This window comes from Corylus avellana, chromosome ca6, assembly GCF_901000735.1.
Source record: "Corylus avellana chromosome ca6, CavTom2PMs-1.0".
NCBI classification, from domain to species: domain Eukaryota; kingdom Viridiplantae; phylum Streptophyta; class Magnoliopsida; order Fagales; family Betulaceae; genus Corylus; species Corylus avellana.
In genome coordinates this window covers 989,755-1,015,687 of record NC_081546.1, presented here as the reverse complement: position 1 = coordinate 1,015,687, position 25,933 = coordinate 989,755, and the positions used below count along the sequence as shown (strand labels likewise).

Here is a 25,933-nt window from a genome sequence, read left to right as displayed (position 1 = left end):
ATTTTCATTGAGAGATGCTTAAAAATAGCTAGGTAAGATATATAGACTTAAAATAGATATCCCTACATTTTGGAAAGTGGCCGGGCATTGGCAAAGGGAATAGACATGTTACAAGGAATGACTATTTCATTGAGAAAATAACTCGTTTTTATTGAAGATTAAAGAAGGTGTAATGTAATAGTTTTAAAATAGACATTCTCATGACCCATGAAAAATAGTAATTCCCTCATACACCATGAATGGCCATTTCAAGTGTTAGAGTTTTATCATATACTCTAACACCAATGCTAGCTATTTTTATACATTATTTTATTCTTAATAAAAGTTATTCATTTTTTCTAAAGTAATGGTCATTCCGATTTCTGAGTACTAAATATACCTTAATTGTTGAATCAAAGAAACAATAAATATAGGAAAAATTACATGTATTTCCTTGAATTGGCACCCTATTTGCAATCAATCACAAACTTTAAAAGGTAAGATTTACTTCCTCAAATTTTGGGTATCGAATGGATGAAGACAAAGATGAGAGAGAAAGGGAGCGTTTGATGCTAACGTGTTTTTTTTTTTTTAATTCAAATTTCTAAAATATATGAATTTGCTAATAGAAAAGTGATGTGGAAATCAAATTATTAAATTGTTGATGTGTAAGTTTGTAAAAGTATTAAAGCAAATATGGTAATACATCTAGCATTTCTCCTAGCAATTAATACTAATGTTTCTCTCTTCGTTGTAGTATATTTATCGAAATGGAGATCGAGGATATATACTAACTATCCTGTTATCCAAAAGGGAAGGGGAGAGTGTCTAGGGGATAGACACTCTTTGATGCTGGATACTAATTATCCTGTATCAAAGAAACAACCAAATATGTTCTGGGGTGGATCTTTGACCTATATATTTTTTTATTTTTTCAATATAGCTTGAACCCCACACCATCTACCAAAACCAACTTAAGAGAAAAATGGCGTGGGTTCAAGATACACCGTGAAAAATGTCAGATGCGTGTACGAGCTTCATTCTAGTTTTTTTTTTTTTTTTTTTTTTTTTTTTTTTTTTTTTTTTTTTTTTTTTTTTTTATGAGAGTATCTTCTAACCGATTGTGACACAGATCCCCCCTTTGTGCCGTCCAACGATAGAGTGATATCTCAGCTTAGTACATACAATTTAAGATAAATAAATAAACATGCTAAATCACATCAAAATCTATTAAAATTTAAAAAATCTCACCTCACATATATGTAAAGACAGAGGGACGCGGGGACCGGGGTAGGCCATGCCCCTCCCCCCACCCCCAAATAAGGAAAAAATATATATATATAATAATAAAATAAAAGTAAAGTAATGTTTTAAGTTTAGTCATTTGACCCCCCTCCAAAAGAAGAATTTGCCCTATTTTTAGATTTTTTGGTCATATCCAATAAAAACTTTTGATCATATTCTTAATTTTTTTGGGCTATACCCATTAAGTTTTTTTTATTTTTGGTCTTTACTTTCAAATGTCCATTTTTTGGCCCTTACTTTCAAATGATCACTTTTTTTGGCCCTAACGGTAGTCTTTAGTTTATAAAAAACAACCAAAATAATTTTTTTTAATAAAAAAATTCTAAAGAACAAAAAAGAAATTTTGGTTGTCCCATCCCATTAAATTTTCTGGCTCTGTCCCTGCATATATGAATGTGATTTGGTGTTTATTTTCATTTCTTAAGTTATATATACTAAGCTGAAGTGTCAATTTCTCATTGTAGAGTACAAAAGAGTGGGTTTGTGCCACCACCCCATAGAAACAACTCTGTCTTTTTTATTACCAATGAGCATGTTTTATTAAAGATAAATATTTTTTTAAAACTAGGTTTGCAAAAATTATTTCTATTTAATCTATTTAACACGTATCTTTATAGCACATTATTTTCGCATATATTTTTAAAGTATACATGCATACCGATCTAACTCATGTTAATTTAATAGATTAATTTTTTTTTTTTTTTTTTTTTTTTTTTTTTAATCTTGTGGTGCGAATTGATGAGGTATTTATGAGACCTTTGTTTCTGGATATCACTAAAGCCATTTACTTATACAGTTTAAGTAATGTTTTATACTATTTAAATTATTTAATAGCGATTTTAAAAGTTATATTAATTTAAAAAAGATAAAAAGAATAATAATAATATATAGCATTACCCCTACTCAACCTTACATACACAAACAATCAATTCATAATCAATCCGTCCCCAAGATGTAGCTTAATTGGCTAGGACCATGCCTCATGATCGAAGCGGAGGTCACTAGTTCGAATCTCTCTCCCCCCTCTTGTGCGAATATGTACAAAAAAAAAAAAAAAATTATAACAAATCCTAAATTCAATTCTCCCTAATTATTATGTACAATGTTTAGGTTCTTTGTCCTCCAAAAGAGGTTGGAAAAACTCCCTTCAATCGAGTCTATAAAAATGCTATGTCTTTTTACATGTAAGAAGCAATTTTTTTTTTTAACTATAAGGACAAAGTTTTAAAGAAATTTTATAAAAAAAATATGTACTTCTCTTATGTTATTTAAAAATATATGTGCTTCACTTTTATAAACTGAGTTGAAATAACTTTCTCAAACTTAATTTAAACGAAAACTTTGTCCAAGTTTTATGAGTGATTATGTCGTGTATATAAGTAATAAGAAACAAAAATACGGACACAAATTCAATATTGAACCAAAGCACCGAAGTAATAATCTATTTTTTTAGCACTTATTACAATGAATACTAGGACACTTTTTACATCCACAATATATACCACGTTGTTCTTCTTATGAATCATACTAATTTTAAGTGAAAATTAATGCTGATTTCGAGTTCGTCAATAAATTGTTGTAGATTGTGAAGTTTTAGTATCATACAAATACCAATTAAAAGAATATATAAATAAGTTTAACAAATATTTTAAAAAAATAAAGACAACAATAACACCAATCATCTCACTACTCCTTGACGTTGGAGTAGATTAAAAAATCTGTCCTCCCATCTCTAGGCTGGCGTCATGCACCTCCAACTACCATACAAGAATAATGGTGACCTCAATAATTTGGCGGTCAATGGTCATATATAACTACCAAATCAAAGAGATTGGACGTACGGCGCCCGTGACCATCAGATCGTAGAAATCTTGTTGTGGTCACCACCATCAAATCGCACGTATGGGGTAGTTGCAGCTAGTTCTAATGACTCAAAATCATCGCACCAAAACAATAATATGATATATTATATTTGCCAAAATCATGCACGAAAACAAGCACAAGTGAGAGAGAGAGAGAGAGAGAGAGAGGACCTCAAAAAACGACGCTTCAAACGCGGGCTTGGAGAGGTCAGAGAAAATAGCTTCGACAATCTCTTGCTCGTGATGTTCAACCATCTTCACGATGCACTTCAACTGTGATATTCTCCATTCATAGCTTCGTGTCTTACCAGCTGCGTAGGAGCCTTTAAGCTCATTCACCATGGTTGACGCTGCTTCTGCATCGAAGATCGTCTTGATCTCCCCCTCAGTCGCCATAAATTATCCAAACAACTACAATCAGTACCCACCCGAAAGCAGCGGATCTATATATATATTGAGAGAAAGAGAGAGTACAAGGCTCAAGATATATATATATGGAATGGGGAATAATATGGAAATTGAAAAGTGTATTGTATTGCCCTTTTTTATACTAGTAGGTTTCTCCAGTTTCTTTATGTAATAGTAATTAAACCGATAAGAACAAGACCCGTCAACCTCATGATCATTCCCTTTGACCAAAATAATAGTGGGTATTACGTACCAACCTGGTAACCTTTTTCTAAATATTCCACGTGCAATAAGAATCGCCATTAACAAAATAATTAGCATCTTGATATTCAAATGGCCACCATTCACAGTTCACACTTGCTTTAGTAAAGTTTCTCTTAAGTTCAGTTAAAAAAAATACTTTCTTTTTATCTTTTTCTTTTTTATATTTTTCTCATCTATTTTTTCAAAAATACACTTACCTCTAACTCTCTATTTTAACTATACATTTTTATTATTTTATTTTATTTTAATTTTTTTTTTTTACAAAATACTTATATTTCAAAGTTATACGCATGTCTTATCAGAAAAAATATATATATATATATATATATATATATTTGATTAGCACCGTACGTAGTAAATCACCAATTTTTTTTTTTTTTTTTATTAAAGTAACTAGCCGGACACAATTATATTTTAACTCAAATTTACTTTTTTACTAACGACCAAAATAGCTTATGATCACTACAGAATATGAATGCTAGCTCTAACATTTGACAAGGTCGTTAATTGTTGCATTTCCGTATGGTCTTCCACCACCACTATTTTTTTTTTCTTTCTAATATAATAGTGGTCTTCCACCACTAGTTTGAAAGTCATCGATGACTAAATCGACAAGCCGGAGGCAATTCCAATTTCCATGTTCATGCATATATATATCTTCTAAGATATGATCCACTCCTCAAAAAGTCAAGAAAGAGCATCGTCTTTTGGAATTGCTTGACAAAATTATCGATTAATTCATCAATATATATATATATATATATATATATATCCTGAACTCTTCGATTATTTTTTATTTCTTAATTATATTTATCGCCAACGTACAAATACTCCTAGACAATATAAAGCCTTGGATTATGCAACTTCGGAGAAGGTAATTAATAATCGGAAAGTGGGGGGGCAAATTTTGTCACAAGTCGCATACTTGGAAAGGCCTGGCATTCACACGTGCGTTAGTTGATTATTTAAGAGCTGAGCTAATCTTAATTGTAGAAGTGAAACTGCTTCACAATACTAGCAAGAAATGTTACCAAATAAACTCACCCACCGGCCACCGCATGTGCTCTTTTTCTGTCCACCCATAACGGCTTAAGAAAAATAGGAAACTGGTTTCAGATATGATCGTACGAGCAGACACCATGCAAAATGCAAACGATAGGTATATCCGTATATGAGTGAATACCGTACCATAGAAGGCTATTGATAATAGGTATACGAGCAAATGCTCAGAAGACTACAAATAAGCCTAGCTCGTTAATTAGCCGCAAGGCAGAAGGATGCGATTGGTGCTGTAAATCAACCAATTTGTTGAAGTGCGAGCTTGATAGAAATATAGGTTTGTTTATTAAACTAGTCAACTTCGTATACATTCAATTCAACATGTATGAGCTCATATAACTTTATTTTTATTTTTATTAGATATCACGTTGATCTTCACCAAACGGGTCCAAATCCACTTTATGATTTTGTGTTGATCGGTCAAACACAGAGAAGAAAAAAGTGACTAAATCATACTCTATTTATATTAATAAGAGATGAAAAATGTTTAGATTCCAACAGCTTTTATTATAACTCTTTACAAACTAATTTGACAATTCCTTACAAAAACCATGCAGCAATTCATATTCTATGTAGACATTCAGTAATTAATATAGTATGTGTTAGTAAATTACCACGTCAGTTTGTAAACATAACAAATGTCATGTTGAGTGCCATTGACAATTCACATTTTGATGGTTAGCACAATAAATGTTATACATACTAACATGTCAAATTGCAAAGAACTTATATTAAAAGTTGTAATGCCCAATCATTTCTCATAAAAAATGAAGGGGAAAAAAAAATGCTTTAAAGATTCCTGAAGCGTGACTTTTACCAAATCATTTCTTAACACACTTAAATTTTATCAACTTATTCCCTGATCTATTTAATAATAATTGAACTATTAAGGAGTAGATGGATAAAATTTAAATTTTAAGAAGTGAGTTGATAAAAAGTTATACCTCAACGACCCCCAAGCAATTTTCTTAAAAATTAAACCAAATCCCTTACTATTCATATTTTCGTGGGAAAAGAATTTGTGCCTCTTCCGGATGGGAAAGGCCACACGAGCGCGCTATATATAAACCCAACCCCATTTCCCAAACAAGGCCCGGTCCGAGCGAGCGCATCCAATCCAAAACCAAAGGTGAGGCAGCAAATAAAGACTAAAAGAGCGAACCGAATGGCAGAGCGACTGTCACTGACACTTCCACCAACCATGGCTGCTTTCACAGCGTCTTCTCGCATCCTCCCTGCCGCCTCCAGAGCTAGAGTCTCTCTCGCTTACTCTTCTCCTTCTTCGTCCGCTTCTCTCTCCTCTCTCAAATGCCTCGGATCCTCTCCTCTCGTCTCTCGTCTCTTTCTCAACCAGGTCCAATCTCTCTCTATATATCTCTCACTCTTTAATTATCTGTTCGTTTTTGTTTTGATTGTCGACGAGAAATCGTCTCTGATATTTGTTTTGGTTTCGGATTATCTTTCAGAAACGATCTCCGGTGGCTCGTGTTGTGTCGGAGAGAGGCCTGAGCGCCGCGGCTACTCCGAAATGCGCGGCGTCCGATCCTGACCAGCTGAGAAGCGCCAGAGAGGATATCAAGGAGCTCCTCAAGACCAATTTCTGCCATCCTATCCTGGTACTTTTTTGCATTCCGCTCTCCTTCGCTTTGTTCGTAGTACTTTCTCTTGCTGGATCAAATGCATTGATTGTTGGAGTTGAACGACGTCGTCGATGTGTTTTAGAAGTTAGGGTTATTTCGCTTATCACTTCCCCAAAATGCTTGTTAGAACTGGTGCAAATTTGAATAGAGAATTGGTGTCTAAATCCTCAACTCAATTGCAGTTTTCAACCGGTATTTGAGTTAAAGATGTCGTTGAGTGCCTCAAAATGGTGTAGAAGTTAGGGTTCTTTCGCTTTTCACTTCCGTGAACTGCTTGTTAGAACGGTGGGAAACTTGAATTGATTGGTAATTTTGATGGAGCTGGAGTAGAGGCATTGGTGTCCAAATTCACAATTCAATTGCATTTTCGTACCATTGGCTTTGTAATTGGGTTTTTAGATTGCTATTCAATTGCATTTTGTGTCATCTAAATCCACGGTCGACGAGACTCCTATTTGGGTGATATTGATGTTTATGTGAGTACTAAGTACACACATCTTTGGAAACAATTAAATTAGTTAATGTGAAAAACAGATTCGCTTGGGATGGCATGATGCTGGTACTTACAACAAAAACATTCAGGAGTGGCCACAGAAAGGTGGAGCTAATGGAAGTTTGAGATTTGAGGTTGAGCTCAAACATGCAGCAAATGCGGGTAATGCAATGATTCAGTGTTGATTGTTAGTTAGCTTGGTTGATGATAATATTTTCTTATAAGCTGGCCATTTCAGGCCTTGTAAATGCGTTGAAACTTCTTCAGCCTCTCAAAGACAAGTACTCTGGTGTGACATACGCAGACTTGTTTCAGTTGGCTAGTGCTACTGCTATAGAGGTTGTCCTTTTACTACTCTGACTCTAGAAATTTTTATGAACGGAATTTGAAGCATTGATGAAAGGCTGAACTAACCTATTCCTTGGAAATTTCAGGAAGCTGGGGGCCCCAAAATCCCCATGAAGTATGGAAGAGTGGAAGTCACAGGACCTACGGAGTGCCCAGAAGAAGGGAGGCTTCCTGGTAAGAGGATCATAAACACAAATCACGGAACACTTCCTTTAAAGCTAGTTCCCACACCAATCATCCTTTCAAAAACGAACCTCTGTCCATCTTCTACCCCAAAAGAAATAAAAGCAGAGAATTTGTCCTGGCTGGCCCTAATACTTTTCCAAAGAGCACACATGAGGTATTCGTACCTCCTCAAAAATCCATTTACCCATGCCTCTTCATACTCTACACCAAAAACAAGTCTTGGAAACGATGTTCCTCCTCATAGAAAGTGCCATAGCCATTTATCCAACAGGGCTTGGTTAAAAGTAGTGAATTTCCTCACCCCCTAACCTCCATGCTTCATAGGGGATTACACCATATTCCAATCCTCCAAATGAAACTTTAATTCTTCGTTTGTCCCACCCCATAAAAAATCCGCTAGACATCTTAAGAAGCGTGAGCCTTCCATCTTTAGATAAGTGATGTTTCTTCCATCCTGCCAACCTCTTCTCTATCCTTTCTAAGACTACATTCCACACTATAGAAGCCTTAAATGAAGATCCCAAGGGCAAACCATGGTAGCTCATAGGTAAAGATCCTAACTTACAGCACAAAAATGCTGCCAACCAACTAGCTAGGGTGTGTACCTGGGGTACTTACGCTTTTAATGATATCTCGATAATTTATCAAAAAACAAAATGCTGCCAACTCCTCCACGCCTTCAACTTCCCCAACCAGGATTAACTCATCCTTTCCAAAATTTATTTTTAAACCTGAAACAGCCTCAAAGCGTGGAAGTACAGATCAAATATATGTATGATCTTCAGTTGTAGCATCACTAAACAGGATAGTATTGTAGCAAATAGAAGATGAGAAATAGTCGATACACCCCTAGAACCACGTCCCACATGAAAACCAGACAGGAAACCACCCTCTGATGCTCTTAAAAGCATTGGTCTAAGGATTTCCATAACCAGAATAAACAACAGGAAAGATAATTGGTTCCCCTGTCTCAACCCCTAGAGCTATTAGAGGAGCCAGCCTGGGGTTCCATATACCAAAACTAGTAATTGAACTGTGAAAGTAAAAGAAATTATACATTTCCTCCATTTCTCTCCAAAGCCAAATCTGCCAATAAAGAAATAAATAAGACAATCTCAATTCACATGGTCATATGCCTTCCCAATATCCAGTCTACAAATAAATCCTAGAGAGTCTATTACTAAGACATTCATTAGTAATAAGAACCAAATTTAAATATTTCCTCCATCAACAAAAGTGCTCTAGTATTCGACTCTCAATGAAAGTAAAACTTATTAAAAAAAATGCTAGAACGTTCCCCAAACTATTATACTAGATTCCTGCTAGACTGATCAGCTAATAATCCTTTTGCTTTTGGCTCCTGTTTTCATTGGCACAGGAGTTATGAAATAAGTATGTACAATTTTGTCTCCCTTGTGTTTTAAATTATAAGTCATCAATACAAAATTGTTTTTGGTGACTATCATACTGTTAGAAGAAATTTTATCAGTGAAATTATCACCCCGCAATCATCCACTGTTAAGATCTTGTTGCTTTTCCCAATGGATATTTAACTGCAATAGTACTTTTGCACTGTTAAGGAAAGTAGGCATCATTTGTTAGTCATAATTGCTTTGCTTGTATGTTTAGATGCCTTGTTCCTTTGGTTTTCCCAATTTTTAGGCTCTTTGATCAGAAATCTTTTTCCTAGTTTAGTTTGCTTTGGTTAGTCCGTTTCTTTCTCCTCTCCTTTGTTTTAGGTTCTTTAATTTCTTAAGTATCCGGTGCCAATTGTAAATCCACTTTGCTTCGCCTTTTGTAATCTCTTTTTTTTTTTTTTTTTTTTTTTTTTTAATTCATCCGATGTTTAGATGCTGGCCCCCCTTCACCTGCTGATCATCTAAGAGATGTTTTCTACAGAATGGGATTGAATGACAAGGTAATTTGCATGGTGCTATACACTTGGTTTCTGGGTGTTACCTCACTATGCACATGATATTTTCCTCTAAAGCTACTTATTAAGAAAAAAGAAACCCCAAGGGGTTGGCCCAAGTGGTGGAGGCCTTGGTCTTAAGGTTTGCTCCCTTCAAGGTCCAAGGTTCAACACCTCATGGGTGCAAACAATCTCTTGGGGTCACATCCCCTGGTGAAAAGCCAGCGATTTAACCAGTTCCGTGTAGAGAAACTTCTGAGAGTACAGTGCACGGGACTGGGATTTACTCTGCAAGAGTGGGTAAGGAGGGCCTTGCTTTGGAGAGGTTCCCCGACATAAAAAAAGAAGATATTTTCCTCTAAAGCTGTTTGTTTGCAGGAAATAGTTGCATTATCTGGTGCGCACACATTGGGAAGGTCCAGACCAGAACGTAGTGGTTGGGGCAAGCCAGAGACAAAGTACACGGTATAGTATCCTCATCTTCTGTGCATGAACGCAGAAAAGCATATTTTGACTAAGTTGCACATTTCGTACCATACTCTGAGGGGATATTGGATTTTACTATTAAACGAGCATGTAAAATCTGTTATTGCAATCATAGAAAACTCAAAATGCTATTCATAGCAATTAATCAGAGCTGTCAGAGTTTTATTTTCTTCATTGAACCTGCTAAGGATAGAAAATCACCAGTTTGTGTCAAACGATGAACCACTATAAATTACAGCAAATTGATTCCATAATTGACAGTGAAAAATAGCTTCAAGTAATTTGCTTATATGATGGGGCTATTGTATTCTGATTTCATAGTTTTGTCACATCAGACTGAGCGTACTGCATTATCATATTTTCAGGAAGATCCTTTAACATAGGTTGTTCAAAAGCTGTTAATTTATGCTCACTAGACATTTTTATATTCTCATAGACGGGCTGCTTATTCTTATGTGCTTAGGCTTTATGAATATTGAAATTTTCCTAGATTAAATATTAATGAAGGGATACCATGAGACCATGGAGACCAAAGAGATTTATCACGTGATTACTATACCTGCTCAACAGCACGAACACTGTATTGTTAAAACCCGTGTTTACCACATTTACTAGACAAAACCATGGAGACAAGGAGATTGTAACCTTATGAGCAACATGAGTCTTTTTATCTGTATTATACGTCTTTTTGTCTTTGTGCTCTATCTGTTAATATTTCTAATTTACAAATTAAGATGTTTCTATATTTTCTGCTGTTCTGTACAAATGATAGCTCAAGATTGTATGATTAACTATTAGTCACAGCTGTAATGATAATAATGCAATGACAAAGAAAAACAGTAAAATCAACTGATAAAAATATGATTAGCATATATTTCATTTCAGAAAGATGGGCCTGGAGCACCAGGAGGACAGTCCTGGACAGTGCAATGGTTGAAGTTTGATAATTCCTACTTCAAGGTTTGAAAAGCACAATGCCCTCATATACATTAAGTACAGTCCATGCCCTCCCACCAAAAGGGACCGGGGAGAATTACCATTTTGCTGATTGTGATTGCTCTATCAGGATATTAAAGAAAGAAGGGATGAAGATTTACTGGTCTTGCCAACTGATGCTGTTCTTTTTGAAGATGCATCATTCAAGGTAAAACAAAATGAGGTTTGGCTGTGAGGCAGTTATATAGCATAAAATGTTTTATGATATATTGCATGATTTTCAGGAATATGCTGAGAAATATGCTGAAGATCAGGAAACATTTTTCAAGGATTATGCTGAAGCCCATGCCAAACTTAGCAACCTTGGAGCCAAATTTGATCCTCCAGAGGTTTGTCATCCTCTAATGATTGTCTTTGTTGAATTTACGGAGGCTGCTAACCAAAAATAACTAGTTTGATTAATACAATGTCACATATATGCTAATACCTCTGGGAAATATTTCCGTCAAATTTGATTTATTTTGTTTGCTTTATGTCAACCCAACCACTTTATAATCCCAGCTCCTTTAAAGGCATGGAGAAAGGACATTTGTTGATGGGCAGACCCACACATGCACACAAAACAGCCATAAAACCATTATATTTGCTTTCTTATTTGACTGATGAGAGGTCTAAAATAACTGTACTGAATTTGGCAATTAGGGTATCGTGATAAATGATGGTCCTTCAGAATCTGCACCAGAGAAGTTTGTGGCAGCCAAGTACTCATCCGGGAAGGTTATAATCATGATGAACTTACATCCTAATAATCTTTTATTTGATGGTTGTCAGAAATTCCTTGCATTTTTTAGCCTGAAAATATCTGATGGAGAAATTATTTGTTTGCAATTTGTTCATCGTCTTTACTTTTCATGGTTTGCTGCAGGATTAAGAAACAAGTATCTTGTTTTCTTGTGCCGTGTCTTTTAATAATACAAGATGAAGCTATTTTCAAATCCTGTGAACTCACATCTAATACATGGAAGTCTTAAATGAAGAAGAAAGGAATAAAATTCAATAGTGTTAACTATGTACTTGCAGAGAGAGCTGTCAGATTCTATGAAGCAAAAGATTCGGGCAGAGTATGAAGCAATTGGTGGGAGCCCAGATAAGCCTCTTCCGACTAACTATTTCCTAAATATCATAATTGTGATTGCTGTTTTAGCAGTTTTGTCATCACTATTTGGGAACTAGGTTGCCTGAGCTTTTTATTTGTGTGCACTTTGGTTTAACTGTGGCATTGCCAATGAGTAAATGGTCGGTCATGTGGCATCCATAGAAATCGTAAAATGTTAATGAAGGTAAGAAATCAGGATTTGTGATTGTTTAAAATGTCTCGAACTCCAGAAATTATTGTTTTGAACGAATCACATGCTAGCTTACAATATACTTTTGAGTCATTAATAAATAGGAATTTGGTTCTTAAAATTAGAGCGAGGTTAAACCAAATCCTTGTTATATGACACACTTGAACCAGCTTATTTTCTAGTCTAAACAATCCATACGAATCAAAATGGTTGAGTTGATTTGTTTTTTGGGATTGGTTCTGAAGCAAGCCAAAGCAAAATCCCCATTTTCCAAATACTCCCAGAAGTTTAATAATAACTTGAAATTCAAAGCCTTAATTTTCAAAGCTGTTGTGTTTTTTGAAAGTTGCAGTAAATTAATTGCACATGCAAGTATTTGAAGTTGTGAAGTAACTTATGATGGTCATTTGTATCTTTGTATGCTATTCAAGGTGTTCCACCGTATTCTTTAATCTGGTTGTAGTATCTCTTTTCACAAAACGTACAAACAGTTGAGCTTTGGAAATTGCAAAATGAAGAAGTTAACTGCAAAGGTCAATTTTTAACCATAGTGCAAAACAAAAAATGCACAACTTTTCCTACCTTCAAAATGCAAAATTTGTATGACAGCTCAATGCATTTGGTTTATGACATAGCCGAAAGAATTTAAAGCCAAATTATCACTGATATTGAACTGGCTATATGTATCTTAGCGATTAATATAATGAAAAATCCTAGATGCTTAGCTCAATTGTATTGACTTTCTTTTCATGTGGTTATTGTGAATGCATAATAGAACAAATTTCTTTACTGCAGAGTTGTTAGAAACTGTCATGTATCAGATAATCTATTGTAAGATTGATGTATCCAATTTACTCGTTTCTGTAGCTATTATTTGGCGGTTATACGTGTATTATCTATCATGTTAAAGGAAAGATTCGATTGGACTGCTAGAAGAGCAAGTGTGATCCATTATATCGAATGTATTGTTGGCTGTTAAGAAGTGTTAGAAAGAAAATAGGGGAAGACGTGTGTAGAGAAGGGCTATTTTTCTTATCTCAGCAGCCCTCAATCCATTCCACATACATTAGAGAATTAGGTACAAGCGATTGGGGGAATATTCTGATGATGATAGCTGGTCTTCTAGAAGAGTACAAAATATTCTAGGCTAGCATTCTAACAAGGAGCAACATTTTCGTAGAGTAATACTGGAAATTACTTTTTTATCTACCAACTTTCTTACAATGGTCATGTGACGTGGAGTCCTAGCAAATTCTTAAATCAGTCATCGTTAACAAAAGAATTCAAAGGGTTGGTTGGGACTATTACATCAGCATTCTAGGATAGTTGTGAAATAAAAATATAATAGATAGCATTACTTGTGTATATATCTAATGGTAAATCACATTTTTATTCATTATGGTATATAGCATTGTGAGATAAAAAATGTGGTATGTACTATTATTTCATCAACATTGTGGGATAGAGTAATGCTAGTAACCACATTTTTATCTTACAATACTGATGTGGCAGTTTAAACCAATTCTTTGATTTTTTTTTTTTTTTTTACAATAATTGATAGGGTTGGTTGGGATTGCCATGTTAGTATTATTGATAATTGTAAGATAAAAAGGTAAATTTTAGCATTATACTTATTTATTATTATTATTTTTTATTTATCTATATTTAATAGTGGTCACGTGTCTGACATATATGATACATATTGACATGAGACAATTCACGTTTTGGCGACTATATGAACGGGTAACCAGCTGTGTCAAATCTGTCCCTCATAACTTGAGTCTGGCTTATGGTCTTGTACAGAAATCGTTTTTGTGGTCTGTGACTTGGTAACAAAACACACTACCCAAGTGATTTCACAGCGTTCCTCTTTTTTCCCTCTCCCGCTTTGAATAGGAAAAAAAAAAAAAAAAAAGTGATTTCACAACGTTCAAACAATACCCCAACCCCTCAAAGGTGTTGCCAAAGTGTTTCACACCACCATGCCTTGTGACTCAAGTAATTTCTACCCACCGGGTGCAGGACTAGGATTTTCTCCATCTTAAGTGAAATAAAGATGAATTGTTTCATTATTCATATTAAATGTTACATGTTCAATGGAATATGCTCAAATAGTCAATATATTACAGATTCAATGGAATTATTATGGTATATTGACGTTGTTAAATGTAATAAAACATAATTTAAACCAAGAAATAAATAGGAACCATTTTGCTGGAATTAGAAAGGATCCTATTCCTTGGGTTGGAGAGTGGATATCTGCAATGTTGACTGTTGGTCGGTGCTTTTGTTGAGCTTGATATGGAAATCATTAATAACATTTAACTGGGGAGGAACAAGACCAAATTATTCTTATGGCACTTTGGTATGTGAAATGGTCCTTTAGAATGGAATGCTATGGAATAGCATTCCTTTACTTTTATATTTTCTATAATTGCACTTGGTTGTTCCCTACAAAGAGGATTAGCTATTCCTCTAAAAAAATGATAGGAATAACTGTTTGTAGAGGAACATAATGAAGTTTTGAAAAGAATAGGAATTTTGGTTCAATTGAAGTAATGAAGTTTTGAAAAGAATTGGAACATAATGAAGTTTTTATGCCACGGAAATGAGTGGGGGAGTAGAATGGGCATAAAACCCATTTTTAGCCACGAGAAATGTTAGGCATATTTTTAAGCGCTTATTCCTAGAGTAACACTAAAAATCATTGTTGGATGTGACATGTACTTTTATTTGATTTCGTTACTGCGTGACAGGGAGTAGAGAATATGAATAGCACCCCTCTTTTCTTATAAGCTTCCTAGAATTGTAGGCCCAACTATGGGTTGGACTAGCCAGGTTAATAAGCACTAAGCAGGTATATAAACGTTATGTTGACCCAACTGCAACTGCACGGGTCGGTGGTATTTGTCCATCTTGTTCCATATAGAGAGATACAGAGAAAGGGGCTTCTAGTTATAATCTATAAATGTTACGTGTATGTATTTCACGGAAACGTAAAATTAAAGTAGGTGATAAATTAGTTGGAAATAAGGGCATCATTTTAAAAATTTTACCTGGACAAGATATGCCTAATTTGCAAGATGAAAGACCTGGTGATATGGTTTTCAATTCAATTAGTAGTACCTTCACGAATGAATGTAGAGTAGCTATTTGAAATGCTCGCTAGGGTTAGCGAGGAATCTGTTGGGTATAGAATAGATGTGCGTGCGCGCTCGTTTCTGTAGTAGTACTGCATTCATCCTTGGACAGCTAATGAAGTCGTTTTGGCTTCTATAGAAGCATTTGCGTGAAGCTTTTTCGATTTCGTACTTCAAATTTTCTAGAAACGTCATGTCATTGTCACGTGTAGGGTGTAGGCAGACACTAGATTTACAAAAATAACTGAATGCGCTTAATGCATAATAATGAGGAAGACATGACAACGTGATGTTTTGCTGAAATTAGCAGCCATATTATAGGCCCATCTAATTTGTACGTCTAATTTAGCTGCCAATTTTTCTTTTCTAAGAATTAGGACAATGCTGGTTTTTTTTTTTTTTTTTTTCACTCTAAGCGGGAGAGGGGGAAAAGAGGAACAATGTTGGTTATGAAAAAAGGAAAAATGATTAGGGTATTACAACTTTTTTTGTATTTTTCTTACAAATTAAGGTGGCAAGCTATCATAATTAAATTTAATTATTTAGTGATTGGTGTAATAAGCGTTACATGGACTTACAAACTAACGTTTTGTAAAGAACTTATAATAAAAATTATAATAGTCCTAACAACAGTAAAATTGTTTGTTAACTACTCTATTTTTGTCTTTTGTTTTTTCGGTCTCTAGTTCAAAGCAGTAAAAAACAATTGAAAAAAAAAAAATCATGTCTATATCATATCAGAATATTTTTTCGAACCTATAAAAAAAATGGTCCAGCCTAATGGATTTTTTTTTTTTTTTTTTCTATTTCCAGCCTAATGCATTTAATCATACTTGGATTACTGAAACCCTTACAAACTATAAAGTGCTTAAAACAATCAAACATGCTCATAATCTTTTCTCTTTTTTTTCCCACCAAGTCTATTCTTATCTTTTTAAAACTCAAAATCCAAAAAAAAAAAGGCCCTTTGTTGTTAACTATTTTCGTCTCTCGAAATGTGTAAAGAGTGAAGGAAAGTATAGCTTTGTTTCCATTTTAGGGAGCACGTAGGGCAATGTACTAATAATTACTCTCTATGGACTCCATCATGTTTGGAAGGTGCTTTGTTGATATTGTTTATAAGTCACGTCCTTATTCAGCCTTTTCTGTAAAGTTATTTTTCTTTATTTTTCTTTTTCTTACTTCTTTTGAGAGAAGCCTTTTTTCTGATGGGGGACTCAGGGTCAGGTACTCATGTTGCGCCCTGTTACATCATTAAAAGCTACGGGAAAACGTCAACAACCCTATAAAAACACGTTTGTAGCCGCACATGCAATAGGTACAGAGTGAGACAACCGATGGATCCGAATACCTTCTAATTGGAGGAAAAATTAGAGGTTCTTTAATTGTTGATCCTAATTGTTTATTTTTATTTAGCAGTTCATGTCACATGTCTCACTTAACTTTTAATAACAAAATATTAATAAAATTTTAAAAGAAAATAAAATTAAAATAATAAAAAATTAAAATAATTTTGTTAAAACTATAAGGTGGCCGGCCACTCCAAAAGGGCCGGTTAGAGGTGGCCAAAGCACTCCTGTGGCCTTAAAGGGTGGGCAACGCCATCCCCATGGCTCAGATGGGGTGGCCGGCCATCCCATATTATTTTATAAAAAATATTAATTTTTATTATTATTATTAATTTTTTTAAAATTAAATAATATTTTATTATTTAATTATAGTGGGACACATGGCATTTTGTAGAGCATTAGATCAAAATGAACAGTCTAGCTGGACAATTGGAGAATCTCCAATTAACCCTTCAATTGGAGGGGATTCGGATCCCTGGCCATAACATTAAATATTACACATTTATCTTATATTATGTTATGATTTTAAATTATTCTTTGTATTTTTTTTCTTAAGAAAAAAAAAAAAAGCAATTGATCCAGATAGTTGTTGATGTGCTTATTGTTACTTTTAGCACTAATCTCGCTGCGCAAATACTATTCTCAAAGCAGTTGGTTTAGGCGCCAGCTTCCAGAGTAGATTACTCTTATCATAGAGTAATAGAACAGTGCTCAAATGATTCATCCGTCCCAAAAGGAAAAGAGGCAGGCAGAGAAACATAACATCCAGCAATAATGATTTATTATAGAGGGAAGTCACCCGAAGTTTAAATAAAAACACATAATTGGCTTATCCCGTCATGATGTTTAGTTATATAATTGCATTTTGAGGGTTGTTAGGAGTATTATATAACTTTTAATTACTACAAACTTAAGTCTAAATATGTTACGGTTCACGCAACACTTTTCATATTTATAAATTAAAGTAGTAGTTCACGTTAAACTTATCACGTCAACCACTAACTATGGAATCTACTGTAACTGTTTACCTGACACTCATTTTTATAAGATGAAAACTATCACTTAAATTTGTTAAAAAGTTACGGTGAAAGTTGTAATAACTCAAACAATTTTCATAATTTGTCCTCTCAAAAGCTTGTAAAAGCTCAAAATATGTATAAGGGCTAAAATCATCGAAGAAATACTTTTCTTTTCTTTTCTTTTTTTAAATTCTATTTTGTTGGTTTTCATTATTCGCAAAAGCAAAAGGTCAAGCCACCACTCTTTTTAAAATCTGGGAGTCGTCAAGTCCTTGCTTTCCAAGCTTCTTCTACCTCTTTCAATAATGAAAACGATTCCTTTCAACAAAATAAATAAATAATGAAAACAATTTTATCTCACGCGTTATTGAACGAATAATCCAAACTCAAAGGATTTGAATAGTAGCTTGGGATGTTCAAAGGGTTTAATGCTTTGAAATATCTAACATTATACAATTCCAATTCCCGTACTGTTCCTAGAAATTTTCAAATCAAAAGAACGACATAAATAACTTTATAATCCAAACTCAAAAAGGATTTGAATAGTGGCTTGGGATGTTGAAAGGGTTTGATGCTTTGAAATATCTAACATTATACAATTCCAATTCCCGTACTGTTCCTAGGAATTTTCAAATCAAAAGAACGACATAAATAACTTTATCTCTACGTCACGTTATTATTTTCAGAACACAGACAACGTTTTTTTTTTCTTAATTAAGAAATTTTTTATTTCTATTAAATTGAAATTTGTAAGAGAGTGGGGAAGGATTGTTCGAACTCCGAGTGTGATCATGTTACTTTGATAGTTTTGTTCGAAATTTTCATTTAAAGATTGCATGGCCGGCATGCGATGCGAGTCTAATCATAATCATAATTAATCATAATTCTCATAATTAATTCTATTACATAAATTTAAACTTTTTTGTTTATTTTACGACTAAAGAAAAAGAAATACTATTCCAAGAAGAGCTACACTAGTGTGTGAAACCGAGTACAATTGTACAAATCAAAATTTGCAGAAACCCACGTGGCTCTGTGCAGGTCCTTGAAAAGTTGACGGCAAAATCTGCGCATGCAGATGATCATGGCCACCGTGCACGTCTTCAAGTGGCCCTGAAGTCAAAAGTAGGTCCCACATCATTAGTGCATCTACGTCGTTTACGAAAAAAAAGTTCTGATGCTACTGGGAGTATGGGAAGACACATGCTCCTGCTGCTTCTTTTATCAGTTTATGGAGTCACGCGTGGCTCGTGTCTCTGACAAAGTTTTCTCCTTCAAAGTTAACAAACTTCCTGACCAAAAAGTGGGAAGGTTTTTTTTTTTTTTTTTTTGGTAAAGTGATAAATAAGGAAGGTTATTGATTATTTGTTTTGATAGATTTAATTATTTAAATTAATACTTTAATATTAAGACTCTTTTTTACTAACTATACCTAGCACCTAAAATGTATAATTAAAATGAAGTTAAATTGTAAAGTCGGAATTTAAACTTATAACATTTAGTCTTTTTTTTTTCTTTTTTTTTGAAAGGGAAACATTCCATTCTCATTCATTCATAAAAATTGCGAGCAAAAAAACTCTTACAAATAGAGCAAAAAGCTCTGAAGCAAATCATAGCTGAAACTAAAATTACAAATTCACCAATCATACCAAATCAATCATAACAAAATCATCTGCTAATCCCTGACTAACAGGTTTAATATGAAATCTATACCAAACAGACACAATCCACTACATAGGTAGCGCTTATTCTTCGGCCTTGAGAGGAGGAGAAAATCTCCAAGTCGATACTCATCCTTCTCAACCTGAGAATATCGTTTACATCTTCAACCCAAAGGTCTGGACCAACATAATATTTAGTCATGTACTCTTCCACCATATTAAATAATTACTTATAATCAAAATTTACATTAATAAAAAATAATTAAAAAAACAAGTAAATTAAAATTTACTTGCTTTTTCTAGGTCATTAAATAAAAAGCTGGTTTAAAATAATTTTTCCTCGATCCCATTTGAAATAAAATATAGATAGTAACATAGTTAATATATAGTACGAAATAACTCCAAAAAAAAATTGGTTCAAGTAGTAAAGATTTTAGTCTTAATGGCACCACTATCACGTGTAAGGGTGCAAACAATTTAAGAATATATGGAAATGAGTTACAAGATCGATCATAGATTTTTTTAGCATTTTCAGCTCTTATGAAAAAAGATTGAAATTAAATGAATAGTGAACATTCATGGTAGCTAGGGCAGGGCACCATGATTTTGATATCATGAATCCGTGTAGCCTTGCACTGCAGGTTTACTTATTTTGATGTAGACTAGAGTATTGATTAGGTGATTTGGGCATAATAGCACTAATAATTCATACTTGCTTTGATCTCCTTATTTGTTTTAATCTAGGGATTGAATGCACGGAAGCCAATTTTGAAATTGAGTGAGAGTATGTTTGGAATCGGTTAGAAAAATAGAGTTTTTAAATAAAAATTACTTTTTAGTAAAAGTTTTATTTTTAAATTTTTGTCAAAAATGTTTTTTTGCCAAACATGTACTTTTTTTTTTTTTCTTTTTTTCAAACCGATTTTTTAATGTTAAACGCACTTTTATGCTTTTCAAACACATACCCAATCAGGACACGAGAAGTAGTGCCGTTGAAAATCAAACTATTGAAATTTATAGGGAATTTCAATTTTTGGAATTTCGAATTCAACTCGTCCATTTTTCATCAAATGGACATTGTTCTACCACGTGTCCCACTGCTAATAAAATAATAATATTGAGAAATATTGAGTACAATGGTACAAGCCTGAACTGCTCAAGTTTAATATCCCAAACTCAAGCCCTTAACCCCTTATACACCCCACTCAACTCTTAATCACGAAAAAAAACAGAAGAAAAAAAGAGAGGAGAAACAATTCTAATATTTCTCAATAGTAAAGAAGGAGACCGGATTACGCCCCGTGGACATAGGCATATTGCTGAACCATGTAAACTCTTTGTGTACGTGTGTGATTGGTGCGTGTTATCGCGTGTTTTCTTTCCAAACTTGTCTTTCGCATAAAGGGCTGGTGAGAAATTGGTTGCCAATTAATTATCAATTTTCCCAACAATTGGTATCAGAGCTTGGTTGCGGATTTCTACCATTTAAGAAGAAATGTAGTCCTTGAAGTTTGAGATTAAAAGGTTCGACGGAATAATGAACTTTGGCTTGTGGCAAATACAAGTCAAGGACATCCAATTTGGGCTACACAAAACGTTGAGAAGAGCAGGTTCGGCAGATTGCTCAAAAAACGCTAATAGTGTTTCTCTTGCTATAGTGAGAGACGATTATGATAATACTCTTTGATAAGGGCATGTACATCCTCTGGCATGACCGCTAAAAATGTCAGGATAATGGATGTGTTCTATTAGCGGGTCCACATTTGTATATGAGACATTGGTTTGGTTTTTTTATGTTGGGTATGTGGTGGAAAAGGGTGTCGATGGCTGATGAACTTCCGGGGGAACCAAACATGAAAGTTGCACCATATTTTTTAGCAGGATTTTTTTGACATGTGCCGAAAATAAAAATTCTTTGAATGGTTTAATTCTAAGTGCATGTGCTCTTTATGGTGGAGCATGATAATTCTTGTAGAATTATTACTGTTGGTGTAGATAGTGTTTTGTGCAACATCTCAGGGCGTGGGGATGGGCATCGGTCAAGATGTGGACCTAAGGTCTCAGGTGGAGGTTGTCAAATTTTCGCCAAGGTGGAGATTGTTGATAATGGCTCAAATTGTCAACAAGTGTGATAATAATTGCTGGAAAATATCAATATTCAAAGTTGTGGGCTCAAGTCATATTTATCTATAAGAGGATAATGTTAGTTTTAAAAGGAATCAAAGAACAACTTGCAATTGGATTTTTGGAGAAAACGTGTATGGATAACACATGTGGGCTACAATGCTTATTTTCATCATAGAAAAGACTTCGTATTCATGATAGTTTTGTTTTCCCAGTAGCAATTAAATTAAAATTGCTCTCATATTTTTCGCGATTAAGCCTTTATAAAAGGACATGTAGTCCTTGGTTAAGTGGGGACCCGGAAAATCTAAATTGGTGAAAGCACTTTGTAGCATTTACAAAGTGTAGAAAGTTTTTCTTTACTGGGTATTTGAGAAGGACAGTTGAGTTGGGTGTACAAGGGGTTAAGGGCTTGGGTTTGAGATATTAAACTTGAGCGATTCAGGCTTGTAACATTGTACTCAATATTTCTCAATAGTAAAGAAGGAGACCGGATCACGCCCTGTGGACGTAGGCATATTGTTGAACCACGTAAACTCTTTGTGTACGTATGTGAATGGTGTATGTTCTCGCGTGTTTTCTTTCCAAACTTGTCTTTCACATAAAGGGTTAGTGAAAAATTGATTGTCAATTAATTATCAATTTTTCCAACAAATATTTTCTATTTATGTACGACAATGCCAGCATACAAAGCTGTTAATATAATATATAATTCTAAAGGAAATTTAGTTTCTTTTCGTTTACCATATTGGGTTTTTCTGGTGTTAAATGCCTTTTAATTGTATATTTATGTTTTTATTTATTTATTTACCTATTATTGTTATTCTTTAGCATTACTCTATATAAAAAAATAAAATAAAAATAAGAGATTGCATGTGTCACAGTATCAGTGGGGACAACAATTATTTTGTCATAAAAGTAATTTAAAAAATAAAAATAAAAAATTATAGTTTTTTTTTTTATTATTATTACTATTATTTAATGGAAAAATCCGAGTTAAGATTCGTTTTGTTTTTGTAAATCTGAGTTAAAAAGAGCCAAGATGTCAACGTTGGGTACCACCACCACCCACCTAGCTAATGGCAGGTATGCCAACGGAACTCTTTCATTTAATATTAAAGGTGTTTTTATGGTTGGAATCAGACCAACGCGCTCGTAAAAAGCCGAAACAAGACAAACGGAGGATTAGTTGTTTACTGAAAGGGACATGTAAAGCCGAGTCGTTAACTATATAGGTTTGATGGGAAAGCCCCATACGAGAGTTGGACTAATATACGTATATATCGCTGGGGTTGAATAGTCAATTTTTTTTGTTTTTTGATTTTTAATGGGAATGGGTTGCCCAAACACTGTTTATCACAATTTTTCAAAAAAATTAACATCAAAACATTCTAACTTTTTCACTTTTAATATCAAATCATTCACTTTTTATTGTTATTCAAATAAAAAAATCACTACAAAACAAAACTTTTTCACTTTTCCATACCACTTTTTCATTTTTTTTTATACCAAATATTCTTACTTTTTTTCACATCAATCTACATCAACTACAGTGTTTAGGCCATCCCATTTACCAAACACCCCCTTATTATTAGTTGGCTTTAACGGCAAGGTCACTTTGTGGATTTACTTTGTTTGGACTCGTGCAAAGTGTCTCTTTTATTATTATTGAATGCGTTGTCCAGAAAAATTGTTTGTACTAAAATAAATTCAAACATTAGACATTTTAAAAGGATGCCACTAAAACTAAGACGTGTAGTCCTTGAGCCAAGCCCTTTAAGTTAACATGGTCATCTAAGAGCATGTTTGAGATTGTGTTTGAGGGTTCTAAAAGTGTTTTTAATACTCAAAATGCCCTAAAAAAATTAAAAGCACTTTTATGGGTCTAAAAAGCCTAAAAATGACAAAAACAAACTTTTGACAAAAGCTTAAAAATAAAGCTTTTACCCAAAAGTTCTTTTTGACTTAAAATCTATATTTCTCAAATGCAATCCCAAACAAACTCTTATTAATATGACTTTCTTACTTTAATGAAATTTTGGTGCGATTAAGCTTGTTTGGGATTGCGTTTGAAAAATATATCTTTTTAGTCAAAAAAATGTTTTTAGGCAAAAACTTTATTTTTAAGCTTTTGTTAAAAAGTGCGTTTTGGTAATTTTTTTGGCTTTTTAGACCCTTAAAAACGTTTTTTATTTTTTTACCAAACGAGTAATTTTTTATTCAAACGAACTTTTTGAGAGTTAAAAATATTTTAAGACTCCTCAAACGTAATTCTAAACAAGAGTTTAAGCTATTGGTAAACTCACTTGAAAGGGTGCTTACGATTTTCATACTATCCAGTCTCTTCAAAACATTAGTTTCTCATCAAATAAAAGTTACGATAGTTACGTCTAAGTAAAATCTCTCCATTTTTCCAACCCTTTTTTGCTAAAAAAAAAAAAAACAAAAAAATCATCCTATATAGGCCATGGGGCTGTAAAGAATCAATAATCATGATTAGATCGAAGGTAAGTTACCTTGATCCATGGAACTCTTAATAATTTGTTTAATGTAAAGAATTTGCACCGAAAATGATATCATTCCAGAGAGAAGAAGAGTTTCTTTATGTGTAAATTATAGATGGCGGGGTCTCTTACATAGATTTATTATTATTATTATTATTTTTTTACAGAGATCAACCGTACGGTAGTTCCTTTTCTTTCATGAAATGTTACCACCCATCAAGGAAAGAAACTCTTCAAGTAAAACACTCATTTAGGATTTTTTATTTTTATTTTTTATTTTTTAAACTAAAACTGGGGCGTTTCATTGTCAAGTGTGGTCCACATGTAGGCCAACTATATAATATATTCTAACACGAGCTTAAATCCTAATAATCTATCCTTACGGGTACTAGAGGAGATGTTTAACACCACACTTTCGTATTATATTGGAAGCAGGAATATAGTCTATACAGAGAAAACGACTATTTTCATTTCAAATAAAATTGATAAATATTTATTTTATGGCTAAAATTATAAATTATAAAAATATGGGGGCGAGATTATGAGGTCATTAATGGAGAGAAAGTCGTGTTAATATTCTTAATTTGCGAGCGTCCTACTCTTGCCAACTTTGAACAAGGTGTGGTTGTAAACTAGTTGGTAACCATCATAACGACATTCTCCCCCACGCTATTTTCACACCAACACACGCTAAACTTGCTGTAAAGTCTGCTTTCTTTTATTTTGGTTGAAAAATAACGTACTAATCTTGAAAAATATATATTTTTTCTTTCTATATATATATTTTCGTTCCTTTGCTGCATTGGAAGGGTGAGATGTTTCCCTTCATTTGGCTAATAAATTGTAATTTTTTTTTTTAACGAATTATTACTTCATTGGTATAACAATTAAATTAGGCAAAATGTTCTTTATAATGCCCCAAAGGAATTAGGATCATCTCTATTTCAAATGAACTGGATAATGTCCGGTTAATTATAGTGAATGAGTATTTTTGTTCACTCAAAAAGTGAAAAAGACAAAAATACTCCTCAATTATAATGAATTGGATAATGAAATGGAGAGTATCTTGTTCCAATGACAAAGATACAATTTGAAATCTTCACAATTCAAACATTATCTATGACAAACAATAGTCTCTCGGGCTGTTATAAATTTATAAGATAATATCTATGAAAAGCCATCGTCCCAAATCAGTTTTAAATCTACAGTAAATTATGATGAATCACATCACTATCCGCTACCAGGTCATTGATTCCTTAGCATTTTTTTTTTCTCCGCGACTAGTGCTCTATCAATCACAATTCTCTTCACTGCCTCTACCATAGTGACAATTATTCTTTATGTCTGTTAACTCATCTGTCATTGTCTATAGTTTGCTCACAAAAAATGAACTATAAAAAAACAAATCCGTTATTTTTAAGGATTCATGAAAACAAAACTTAATAAAACTTAAACTCATAGATCGTTACTAAAAGTAGATATAGAAATAATACATTCTTATTTAAAAACAATGAAAATACAATAACAAAAACTCAACACACTCTCCCCAATCCCCGCTAATAAATTGTACTTTTTTTTAATTTTAATTTTTTTTATAATTCCAGTCTTATTGAAGAAGGATCACGAGCATAACACTCTAACATCACAGAGCAAAAAGCTCTAAAAAATCATAGTCAAAGCTACGAGGTTACAAATCATAGATTCTTACATAAAAATCAAACATTCAAAACCTATCTATAACATCAATATCCGCTAACCTACTACTTTTCAATTATAACACCAGATAAACTCAACTCAATGTATAGGTAGCTCATCTTCCTCGCTCTAAAAACATATCACATCTACAACCTAAAGGTCTAAACAATCCTTATTCAAGCAAAAATAAGGACAACAAAAAACAGAAAAAAAACAT

General features: G+C 33.5%; 1 protein-coding gene across 2 annotated transcripts; it reads left to right on the top strand.

Moving 5' to 3' along the window:
* Nucleotides 1-5,979: 5,979 nt before the first annotated feature.
* Nucleotides 5,980-12,241, top strand: LOC132184096 (probable L-ascorbate peroxidase 6, chloroplastic/mitochondrial). Of its 2 annotated transcripts, none has more exons than XM_059597592.1 (12): nucleotides 5,980-6,231; nucleotides 6,344-6,493; nucleotides 7,052-7,172; nucleotides 7,249-7,349; nucleotides 7,445-7,532; nucleotides 9,395-9,462; nucleotides 9,835-9,921; nucleotides 10,828-10,902; nucleotides 11,009-11,086; nucleotides 11,163-11,267; nucleotides 11,581-11,655; nucleotides 11,959-12,241. In XM_059597592.1, exons 1-12 carry the CDS (start codon nucleotides 6,043-6,045, stop codon nucleotides 12,109-12,111), a joined length of 1,290 nt encoding a protein of 429 aa, XP_059453575.1. In that variant the 5' UTR covers nucleotides 5,980-6,042; the 3' UTR covers nucleotides 12,112-12,241. The 2 variants fall into 2 exon arrangements, with proteins under 2 accessions (XP_059453575.1, XP_059453576.1); XM_059597593.1 differs by having other exon boundaries at nucleotides 11,804-12,126.
* Nucleotides 12,242-25,933: the final 13,692 nt, after the last annotated feature.